This window comes from Heterodontus francisci, chromosome 4, assembly GCF_036365525.1.
Source record: "Heterodontus francisci isolate sHetFra1 chromosome 4, sHetFra1.hap1, whole genome shotgun sequence".
NCBI lineage: Eukaryota > Metazoa > Chordata > Chondrichthyes > Heterodontiformes > Heterodontidae > Heterodontus > Heterodontus francisci.
This window is the reverse complement of record NC_090374.1, coordinates 132,237,574-132,250,129: the sequence shown is the minus strand read 5'-3', so window position 1 is coordinate 132,250,129 and position 12,556 is coordinate 132,237,574. Positions and strand designations below refer to the sequence as shown.

General features: G+C 43.2%; 1 protein-coding gene across 2 annotated transcripts in view; it reads left to right on the top strand.

Annotated features, from left to right (window-relative positions):
* The window catches only part of slc27a6 (solute carrier family 27 member 6), a 92,088-nt gene that overhangs the window by 55,914 nt on the left and 23,618 nt on the right, over positions 1-12,556 (top strand). For both annotated transcript variants that reach the window (XM_068030177.1, XM_068030178.1), the window contains exon 5: positions 2,221-2,415. In XM_068030177.1, coding sequence (XP_067886278.1) covers positions 2,221-2,415 — 195 coding nt within the window. The remainder of the gene's footprint in view (positions 1-2,220; positions 2,416-12,556) is intronic.

Below are 12,556 nucleotides of genomic sequence, written 5' to 3'. Positions count from 1 at the left end.
CACAAAAATTGGTGGTGTCGTAAATAGTGAGGAGGAAAGCCTTAGATTACAGGATGATAAAGATGGGCGGAGCAGTGGCAAATGGAATTTAATCCTGAGAAGTGTGAGGTGAGGCATTTTGGGAGGACTAACAAGGCAAGGGAATATACAATGGATGGTAGGACCCTAGGAAGTACAGAGGGACCTTGGTGTACTTGTCCATAGATCACTGAAGGCAGCAGCACAGGTAGATAAGGTGGTTCGGAAGGCATATGGAATACTTGCCTTTATTCGCTGAGGCATAGACTATAAGAGCAGGGAGGTTTTGATGGAGCTGTATAAAACGCTGGTTAGGCCACTGCTGGAGTACTGTGTACAGTTCTTGGCACCACACTATAGAAAGGATGTGATTGCACTGCAGAGGGTGCAGAGGAGATTCACCAGGATGTTGCCTGGGCTAGAGCATTTCAGCTATGAAGAGAGACTGAAAAGGCTAGGGTTGTTTTCCTTAGAGCAGAGAAGGCTGAGGGGAGATATATAATTGAGGTACACAAAATTATGAGAGGCATTGATAGGTTAGATAGGAAGAAACCTTTTCCCTTAGATGAGGGGTCAATAACCAAGGAGCATAGATTTAAGGTAAGGGGAAGGAGGTTTAGAGGGGATTTGAGGAAAAAATGTTTCACCCAGAGGGTGGTTGAAATCTGGAATGCTTTGCCTGAAGGGTGGTAGAGGCCGGAACCCTCACAACATTTAATAAGTATTTAGATGAGCACTTGAAACGCCATAGCATACAAGGCTACGGGCCAAGTGCTGGAAAATGGGATTAGAATAGTTCGGTGCTTGGTGGCCAGCACAGACACGATGGGCTGAAGGGGCCTGTTTCTGTGCTGTATAACTCTAAGACTCTCTATGACTCTATTCCCCCTGCCTCTATGCGTAAATCCTCATTTTGGTCCCTAATTGGCGCTACTCTTCCCTTTACCACCTTTTTACTATTTAGATGCCTATAAATGACTTTTGGCTTCCTTTTTATGTTAGCTGCCTGTCTCTTTTTTTATTGGTTCATGGGATGTGGGCTTCACTGGCTAGGTGAGCATTTATTGTCCATCCTTATTTGCCCTTGAGAAGGTGTTGGTGAGCTGATTTGGTAAAGTGAGGTGCGGTCAAAGGGCTTCCCTCTTTTCCCTCTCCTTGTTTGACCACAACAGGTTTAATTCTTTCTTAAAGTGGATGTACAGGCCAATTCAGTAGGTGTTTGATTACTTACTTGCTCTGATCGCAAGACGAACCAATCTGGCAGGTTTTCTTGAGTTAATAAAGAAAGAGGTTAGCTTTTTGTACCTAAACCAAACTAATAAAATAATAAACAATGCACCAACTTTCACTCTCACACACACTAGAGGTTTACACACATACAAATAGGTTACAGAGTGGGGAAAGGTAAATTGGTTGAGTTGGAGTCCATAAAAAGGTATACAGTCTGTGAAGTTAGGTGTATTGACTGGCTTCTAGCTGAATTCAGTGGTTCTGAGGCTTTTAGTTTGAAGAGTTAGATGGCTGGTTCAGTGAATCGCTTGGAGATAGCAATGCGGATGATGTCCTCCAGCAGAGTTTCTGATTGTAGCCGGAGTATACAAAGGTGGTCAGTCAACAGCAGGATTTGAAAGCTTTCATGTTGGAATAGAGAGAGAGAGGGACCCCATTTAGGGTTTGCTGATATCCGAGTCCGGTTGCTTCTCCTCTGCTACAGAGAAGAAAAAAACAGCTGAAAACCACAGGTGGGGAGGGCCTTGTCACTCAGTCATTCAAGCATAGCAGTTAGCAGTGTTTCTCTTCTTGCTGAGAGAACAGGTAGTTCCTTGAAACTTCCTGGATCTCGGTTCTTGTTGGGAAATGCAGACATTTCATCTCTCTCCTCACAAGCTTTGCAATGTAGGATACAGTGTTGCAAATTAAAAATGTATTTTTAAAAAAATATTTACAAATTCAGATCTCCAGCCAGTGGACCAAAGAAAATTATCATTCAACAAAACACATTACGTAACAAAATACAAGAAGGAATGAAGGTGGGTTAGCTTCACAGAAAAGACATGCAACTTCTTTTAAGCTTTACCAAAGTAACTTATTTATTTAGTGGAACTGATATTACTTCTAAAACAAAAGCAAAACTATTGACTTATTACTGCATTGTCCATGAGAGAAAATTTATACTTAACCTTAACTCTTTTTGCTTTACAGACAGAAGGAGAAAAGAATCACCAAGTGCGCATGGCTGTAGGAAATGGTATAAGGAATGAGGTCTGGAAAGAATTTCTAGAGCGATTTGGCAACATTAGGATTTGTGAGTTTTATGGTGCTACAGAAGGAAATATCTTCTTTATGAATTACACAGGCAAATTGGGAGCTGTGGGACGCACCAGTTACTTACATAAGGTGAGTGAATATTGAGTTCACAGTATGAAAGCTGGAAATTTTCTGGATGATCTAGTTTAATCACTGCCTCAAAGAATACTGATTATTTTGGGAGTAAGTTTGATTGTGGTGGATGCTTGTCACAGTGAGTGACCTCCACTTTCCAGCTTTCTGGTGTAAAGTCCTGATCTGTGATTACCTAGCAATACATTGCTGCAAATATGATGATGGAGGAAATCTGTAATTTGTGAAACTAACTGAAGTTTCATTTAACGAGGTGAGTTTTTGGTGAGTTATTCCTTATGTCTGTTCATTGCTGTTAATATTTATGCACTTCAGTGTTGTCATGCAGTCCCCCACCTGCCAAGAGTGAGGCACACTAATTTCACCACATGGACATTAAATTTCAAATTGTTGCTGGGAAGAAAAGAAGGCCTGTTACAAGGGATTACTAGGCCCCTGACTGGAAAGTTATTTTTGCATATTAACAGACAGTATTTGTAGACAAAGGACCATTCTCTGACCCACACAATACACAAAGCTAGAAGTGGTTCTACCAGTTGGTCATGTGACTACCCTGCTGGCCAACTTGGGGAGTTTTAAATTGCAGAGACAGTGTTTGAACTGGCAGAAACCTGTTTGCTCCTAAATTGAAAAGGCCTCTCCTGGCTGGCTCGCAACACCCTCTCCTGTCTGCTCCCAACACCCTCTCCTGTCTGCTCCCATCTCTTCCTAACAGAAGTCCAAAAGCCGACTGAAGACACATGAACCCCAAGAAAGAAAAGTCTCCTGCAGTGAACAAGGTTTAAGAAGAATACCTGGCCCCAATGAAAAGCAAGATCCACCTACAAACAAGGACTACAGTGAGATCAAAGACTCGTAACAAAAACTCTTCAGATATTGCCTCAAACCTTTCCACTTTATTTTTTTTCTCTTTTCTGTCTCTATTTGCATGTGTGTATCGCGTATGCATGCTAGCGTGGGCACGTCATGTCTCCAGAGGTGTCAACTGAATTAGCGTTTAAGTTTAATCAAATTTCACCTTCTTTAAACCTAAAAAAGCCTGTTTGTGCTCATTTCTTTGCCTTATAGTTGGAAAGCGGTGAACAAGAATTCACCAAGGGCTGCTAAAAACACGGTGTGTTTAAAAAAAACCCTGTTACAGTAATACCAGGTGAAGGCTGAAAGGGACCCCTAGACCTCTCTCTCACCTTGTCGTAACAGAGTTCTTATGGAAAATGGCTGCACTGCGAGTGATGCAGAGCTGAAAAAAGAAACTAATATTTGCAGCTGGACAAACTGGAAGCATGGAATTAAATTTCAATTATAATTCCAAATAGAAAATAGTACTTAGCTTTGCTTTTATTCTTCATTTTGTTACAGTTTTTTTGAAAAATCGTTATTTAGAATTTTTTTTTCCCACTCTTTCAGGCTACTCACTGCCCACTTGTGTTTGTGCAAGAAACTAATGAATTTACATTTTTGTAGCATCCGCTCATATCCCAACATCCTTCATGAACATTAGGTTACTTTTTGAAATGTAATCACTACTATTATGTAAGCAAGAGGCAGTCTATAGGGTGAAAGCAGCCACTGAAATGATGCCATGAGCAATCCCCAAGGGGATTTTAAGTCCCAGCAAGATCCTGCAGGGAAGAGAGTAAACATTCGTGGCTAATTCAAAATTAGAAGCTAGTGTTACTTTTTTCCAGCATGTGAATTGCTCACAGGAGATAATAGAGTAAAATGAGGTAGTCAGCTGATTGTTCTGCTTAATTCAGTTTGGCTGATCATAGTCAGAAAAAGGATTATGAATAAAACCTTAAATTGTACTGAGCTGATAAATTTTATTCAGTTATAATTGTAAGTAAAAATGGGCTGAAACTTAAAGCAAAGGGAACATTTGCTTCACTGGAAGGACGGATTGACACTACTAAGGAAAGTTAGGGGACAAGATTCCTGGAGCATGTAATTGTGACAGTGGCATGGATTGACTGTTTTACTCAGAAGAACTATGAGGTCACTGGAGACCAGTGCCAGAATAGGTAAGAGAGGTAGGTTCTTTACACAGAGAGTGGTGGGTGCGTGGAATGCGCTGCCAGCGGTGGTGGTAGAAGCAGATACATTAGGGACATTTAAGTGACTCTTGGATAGGTACATGGATGATAGTGGAATGAAGGGTAGGTAGTTAGTTTGATCTTAGAGTAGGTTAAAGGTTCGGCACAACATCGTGGGCCGAAGGGCCTGTACTGTGCTGTACTGTTCTATGTTCTATGTCTCTGGGTCAAATTCCTGGGACTCCCTTCCTAACAGCACTGTGGGTGTACCTACACCCCGAGGACTGCAGCTGTTCAAGAAGACGGTTCACCACCACTTTCTCAAGGGCAATTAGGGACGGGCAACAAATGCTGCCTAGCCACCGATGCTTAGAATAAATAAATAGTAATTAGCATTATCACCTAACATCTAGTCATGGATAACTGTGACCTCTAACTGGGAAGCAGTATAAATAATATCAAGGCCATAGATTCTGGTTAACAGAGGTGGGTTAAAAACATGGGTTGGGGTGGAGTGCTGTGGAGATTTAACTCCATACTGTATGTCTTTTGGGATGGACAGGTTTCCTGCTGGGAAAGTGAAATGTTAAGGTGCTGGATAGCCTGGGAATTAGAATTAGAATATTACAGCGCAGTACAGGCCCTTCGGCCCTCGACGTTGCGCCGACCTGTGAAACCATCTGACCTACACTATTCCATTTTCATCCATGTGTCTATCCAATGACCACTTAAATGCCCTTAAAGTTGGCGAGTCTACTACTGTTGCAGGCAGGGCGTTCCACGCCCCTACTACTCTCTGAGTAAAGAAACTACCTCTGACATCTGTCCTATATCTATCACCCCTCAACTTAAAGCTATGTCCCCTCGTGTTTGCCATCACCATCCGAGGAAAAAGACTCTCACTATCCACCCTATCTAACCCTCTGATTATCTTATATGTCTCTATTAAGTCACCTCTCCTCCTCCTTCTCTCCAACGAAAACAACCTCAAGTCCCACATCCTTCCTATAATGCGGTGACCAGAACTGCACGCAATACTCCAGGTGCGGTCTCACCAGAGTTTTGTACAGCTGCAGCATGACCTCGTGGCTCCGAAACTCGATCCTCCTGCTAATAAAAGCTAACACACCATATGCCTTCTTAACAGCCCTATTAACCTGGGTAGCAACCTTCAGGGATTTTATGTGCCTTTAGTCCCAGTTTGTCCAGCACCTATTCCCTCATGATAGAGATTGTTACAAGTTCCTCCCTCCCAATTACATCTTGCTCATCTATTATTGTTGGGATGTTTATAGTGTCCTCCTCTGTGAAGACCGATACAAAATATTGGTTTATAATTATCTGCCGTTCCCCAGTTATTAATTCCCCAGTCTCATCCTCTAAAGGTCCCACACTTACTTTAGCTACTCTCTTCCTTTTAATATACCCGTAGAAGCTCTTACCTTTTGTTTTTATATTTCTTGCCAATTTACTCTCAAATCAATTTTCTCCCTCTATTAGTTTTTAAGTCATCTGCTGCTGCTTTCTAAAAAAATCCCAATCCTCTGGCCTACCACTCGTTTTCGCCGCATTGTACGCTTTTGTTTTTGATTTGATACTTTCCTTAAACTTCCTTTGTTATCCACGGGTGGTTCCTCATTTTCATCGAGTCCTTCCTTTGGACTGGAATAAATGGTTGCTGAGTGTTATAAAATATCTGCTTAAAAGTCTGCCACTACTCATCTTCTGACTTCCCCTGTAGTCTATCTTCCCAGCCTGCTTTATTTTATGCTTAATTTTTTGCCTTTTTAATGTGAACAAAGAGTTGACTTAACACAGCTCTAGTCTGTTGGCTTCATGTAGCTTTAAGTAAATGGATGCCCAATTGCAGTATATAGGTTTACTGTGCTACTAGGTCTTTGTGTTAACTTTGATTTTTTGAACTTAAACTGAAAGCATTGGCTTGAAAATAATTTCTGAAATGTGAAACCTGGTACAGTTGAGTCAACTGATGGCAAGAGAATAATGCTGCATATTTTGTTCTTCCGCTCGCACCAGTGATGACTTGAGTATTGTGTCTTATGATAGGGAATTATAAAGAGGTTATTGTTCACAGCTGTTTGCCTCAATTTGCGCAATGCTTCTTGTTTTTGGCTTGGAACTCTCGTGAAGACAAATGTTCTTTTCAGAGAAGATTTTTTTACAACATATTCGGGTCAATTTTAACCCAGGGAAGGGAGGATCCCTGGAGAGTACAGGCTGAGCAACAGGCTATTTTAGCTCCTGAGCATCATTTAAATTCTCCACCACTGTCTCCTGCCCAAAAAGAAATGTGAGTGACGTCAGGGCCGGTGGGCAGGGCCAGATGCCTGAGGACAGATAGCCAAAGGCATGGTGCCTGGCATGAACCTTGTGTCTGGGAGCCTGTTCCCACTTAGGGGTGACCAGAAACTGGATTGGCTGTTTGCAAAACAGTCTGGGGCAGTGGGAAGGGAGAGAGAGATGGAGGTGCGAGTTTAAGGTTAAAGGAATTGGGGGTAGGAGATTTGAGTTTGTGATGGGGGTAGTGGGCTGAAAGGATTATAATAGGATACTGCGGGGGTTCAGGGGGCAGGATACAGGACTGGACAGTTGGAGGATGGGGGCTCGTGGGAGAAAGGGAGAGAAGGGAATAGGGTTGGGGGAGATGGAAGTACAGGAGAGAGATGAATGTTGGGGAGGATTAAGGCTTAAGGCTTGGGCCGATAGGCCAGAGAGAGATGGTGGAATGTGGTGGTTGTGGAGCCCAGTATTACCTGCACAGCTGGGAGCTGTCGTAGCAACATGATGGCCAGAATTTTACATCGGGACAGAGGCCCTGCCCACCAGCTTAAAAGTCGGGGGAGAGCCCTCCTTTGCTGGGCCTGGAAGCCACGCAGCGATTTTGCGTGGCCCAGGCCCTTAATTGGCCTCGGATGGGAATTCAGCCCTCTGAGGCAGGAAGTCCTGCCTCTAAGGACTGCCGGCCAATGAGCAGGCCGGCTGGTCTTCAGTCCCAGCAGTGCCACAGGGAGCGGTGGCCACTGCTGGGACTGCACCCAGTCTGAGAAGCAGTAAGGATGCTGGCCTCGAGAAAGGTAAGTGGGATTTTGAGCCTTGTTAGGGACAATCAGTGGACCCCGGCAAGGAGGGGTGGGTCAATCAGGAGGGCAAGGACGGGGGGCCCTTTTTGGGGTACAGGGTGCCGAATCATCAGCTCGTCCCTTCAGTTGTTCGCAATAGGCAGACTGCTGACCGTACTCAACCAGCCTGTACTTGCAAAATTCAGAAACAATGTTGAATGTTAGATGTGGTTCCGCGATTGGACAGCACTTACTGAACAATCTAAGTGAGCTAAGAATTACACTAACAACCAATTTAAGATTATTAGTCATATTTGCAATGTGGCACACTTAGGTATTCACACACAGAAGCTGAACTCGAGGTGAGGTAAAAGTGACTGCCCTTGACATCAGGACAGCATTTGACTGAGTATGGCCTCAAGGAGCCTTCGTAAAACTGGAGCCAATGGGAATCGGGGGAAATTTCTCTGCTGGTTGGAGTCATACCTAGCACAAAGGAAGATGGTTGGTGGTTGTTGGAGGTCAATCATCTCAGTCCCTGGACATCACTGCAGCAGTTCCTCAGGTTAGTGTCCTAGGCCCAACCATCTTGAGCTGTTTCATCAATGGCCTTCTGTCCATCATAAGGTCAGAAGTGTGGAAGTTCCCTGATGATTGCACAATGTTCAGCACCATCCGCAACTCCTCAGATACCGAAGCAGCCCGCTTCCAGATGTCGCAAGACCTGGACAACATCCAGGCTTGGGCTGATAAGGAACATTGACACCACACAAGTGCCAGGCAAGGACCATCTCAACCAAGGGAGAATCCCACCATCAGCTGAATTCCTGTTTATCTTAATAGGTGGCTGTTGTTTTTCTCTCTCTTCCCTCACTACTTCACCCAATGGTATTTCTTGGCTGCAGAAACAGAAACAACCAGTCCTGCCTGTGCCACAAAGTGATATTGGATGAGGCCATTTTTAAGGCTTCTGGGGTAGCCGCCTAAAACAATCATTGGGGCTTAACATCTATCAATGCCTGCTTTAGGAGCCGACAGGAAATTTGGGCTGCCCTGTGTGGAGCAGGCATAAGGCCTGTTCCATCTGTTTTTTTTCCAGGTGTGGATATGGATCTAGCAAGCAGCTGCCACAAAAATTGTAAGTTTGACATGGAGCCAGATAGGGCAGGAGTGCTCCTCTTTGCATTGCAGCACTTTGAGAGCCTATTGGCCCATGATCAACCCCAACCCACTTCCATTCTTGCTCACCCTTGCAGGAACTTATCTTGTTCTGAACGGGGTGCTTGTCAGTAATTTTTTTACGCCAAATTGGCACTGGTTGAATTGTCAACTAATTTGCAACATTTCAAGTACTTTATTCCAAGGGTTGGAAATACCCCGTTGAGAAAATGTAAGTCCGTTTGAGATGCATGTTCATTGTCACATCCTTTTATTGTTTTCGCAAAAACAAAGTTACATGAATGAAGTGAAAACTTCAATGGAGATTCACACTGTTTGAGATTTACACAAGAACACTTTGTTACGAGGAGCCATGTAATTATAGCATACAATTTCAAACTGTTCAATGAACAGAGGTCTAATTCAGAGTCACGTTATTTTGAAAGTATGCAATGTAAGATCTATCACTATCAGCAGTTATCTTCAACTGTGTTGTAAGTTCCATGCCTCCAACTGTACTGTGTTCTCTGCTAAAAATAGACTGTCTCCTGATGAGTCATCACTGCTTAAGTAGCATATTGAACTTTCCTTAAACTCATGGGTGATGCCAGAGGACTGGAGAACTGCAAATATTGTTCAAAAAAGGATGTAAAGACCAGAAACTGAACTGGAGTAGCCATATAAATACCATGGCTACAAGAGCAGGTCAGAGGCTAGGAATCCTAGCTGGATAAAAAATAAAATAAAATAATAATAAACAAAGTCAATCATGCCAGAGCCAGGAGGTCTTCAAGGAGGAACGGAGGCATTCCGATTGGCCAGCTACCTTTTCAATACCACTTGCTGATTGGCTATTGTATATGTCAGTCAGCAGCAGTTGTAAGAGAGTCTGCATTTTGATTCATCCCCTCGATTGCTGCAGGATCTGGCAGGTAAGTACTGGGGGCCAATTTGAGAAGCCTTTAGAGAGTGTGTGATAGTGGGAGCTAGACTTAATTGATTGATTTTGTGGCTACTGGGGGGAGACGGCGAGACATTTTAAAGTTTGAACTTCATTGACTCTTTTTGCAACTGGGGATTTGCCATCAATCAGTCCGACATTCATCTTTATACCTTCAAATCTTTCTGATGAAAAGTTATCAGTCTGAAACATTAACTTCGTTTCTCTCTCCAAAGATTCTGCCTGATCTGGTAAGTATTTCCAACATTTTCTGTTTTTATTTCATCTTTATACAATAGGCGAGCTGCCTATGGAAGCACGAGACACATCAGCACTTACCCAAATAATATTAATGAGGTCCAATTCCTGGACAGCCCCTGGCCTCCCACATACAGGCACTCAGTTTAAGACCTGAAAATATTTTGTATCCATCGCTTTATTCCGTTCACCTTTTAATTCTTTTGATAAGTTTTGGTGAGATACAGGACTAGATTTTTCACCCAATCACAGTTAATGTGTGGAAAATTTAGCCCACAGCCCTGTCAGCAACCATCTAATTGTCTTCAATTTGTGACCCTAGACAGGCTCTTTGGCCGCAATGATTATGGAGACATGGAGAGGTTGTGGAGGCAGGGAAGCCAAAAAACCCAGCAAGGCAGGACTTCAGTATCAATTTTTAGATCAGTTTCCCACCTGGAAGCGGCTAAATTGGCAGTCTGATTGAAATGAGGGGCAGGATGGCACGCTGAGACCCTTTGGACAGTCCTCAGCAGTCTGTAAGGGAAAGAGACTAATGTTCAAGGCTTCTGGGAGAGAGGGGCCATCGGGGGTGGAGGTGGGAGGTCGGTAATTGCTGCATGCTCAGGGGAGGGAGAGGCCAGAAGCTTCATTAAGGGGCCGGGGGGAGCACTCCTGCCCCTCCTGACCCACAAGGAATACTAGAAAATGCACTTGCTTTGTGGAGTCAGCAGCTACCACCTCCCTTTCACTGCCAGGTACTGCAGTTGGTGAAATTTAAATTCAATTAATTAATAAATTCAAGTAATTAATTTAAAATATCTGGAGTTGAAAGCTAGTTTCAGTAATGGTTCCATGAAACTATCATTGACTGTTGTAAAAACCCATCTGATTCACGAATGTCCTTTAGGGCAGAAAATCTGCCATCCTTACCTGGTCTGGCCTACATGTGACTCCAGACACATAGCAATGTGGTTGGCTCTTAACTGCCCTCTGAAATGACCTAACAAGCCACTCAGTTGTCAAGGGCAATTAGGGATGGGCAACAAATGCTGGCCTTGCCAGTGACCCCCACATCCCATGAAAGAATTTAAAAAAAACAGGCTGATTGCCAGTGCAGGAGGGATCATCTGACCTCTACTTCATTTTGTTTTTGGTACAGATGTAACCATTTTCTTCTGGTTCAGTTTAACAGTTAACTTTTTATTATCATAATTCCTGCAGTTCATTGTTTATTTCATCTCGTCTCCTTCCGAGCATGACAATACATTATGGAGCATGCAGCAAATAATGAATATTGAAATGCTTTCTGGTCTGTGATAGAAACCACACTTGCCAAAATGAGACATATTAATTTTGTCATATGGAGCATTATTTTTGAATTATTACTGGACTTGAAATAACTTGTTTAAAAAGACCACAACAGTGGCTGAAAACACAGCTGCACATTTGCATTTTAAAAGACAGTTGCATGAAGAAGACAATGGGAGTACTCCCTCATTCAGTTAGCCATAGTGATTTTATCCATAGTGATAATCAAGAGACATTGAGAGTCATTGAGCCAGCATTCCACCCTGCCACTGAGAGTATCTGGTAAGCTTGAAGGAATCCACAATTCTCGCAGGCGAGGCTGCTGTAAACAAGGAGCTTGTCACATGGCTAACCTGCTGGCCAACCTGGGGATAGTTGAATTGTGCCTGACACAGAGGTTTTTATGAAGAGACTGCAACTGAACTTCAAGAAGAGAGCATCTCACTCTCTCCCTCTCTCACGCAAAGTTTCAGGGACCGACACAAGTAACTTCAGCTTCAAGACAGAAGACCAGCGAAATAAATTTGAAAGTGTGCACTGGGCCCCAACAAGAACTGCAAGACTTAATTTCAAACAAATACTTTACATCCAATCCAAAACCAGTAACTGAACTCCAGCTATTACTTCAAACCTTTCCCCTTCTTTCTCCTCCTCTGTCTCTATTTGCATGTGTGTTTATCGCGTATGCATGCTAGCGTGGCTGCGTTGCATATTTTTAGTAGTTTTAACTGAATTAGAGTTTTAAGGTTGATAAACTTACACCTTTCTTGTTTAAATCTGAGAATACCTGTCTAGTTGATTTTTTTGCAATCGCAATTAAAGAGCAGTGAGCTAGAACTCACTGAGGGGAAGCTGAAACCGGTGTTTTAAAAATTAAACCCTGTTACGGCCAAACCAGCAAAGAGGCTGAGAGGGGAGCCCTAGACCCCATCCTCACCTGGTCGTAACAGGTCTACACTAAAGGATGCTGCCAGATCTGACCACACTGAGGCACAGCTCTTATTTATTCGGAGCTCCATGTCTGTATCAGGGTTCCTGAAAAGAGTCATGAGCCAGTTTGTGAGAGTATATCGCTTGTCCCCAGAAACCATCCTGCTACCAGATGGCCCAGTTGAAAAAAAGAAGGTACTAAGGACTGGCACAGTACGAAAATGTCATGACTACTGTCTGGAAACATGGCGCAGGCCAACATGACTCACTTTTTGTGGTCAAAACAAAGTTACACATTGAATGAATGGAAGCACTTCCTGTTCAGAAACAGATCTGCTTCTTGCTGTGTTGCAAATACAGCTACAGGCATATGCAGGAAACTAGCAATGTGGGCAAATCCCAGTACTCTTTCTTCTTGCTTATCAGCCTCCATGGTAAAGCTAATAAAC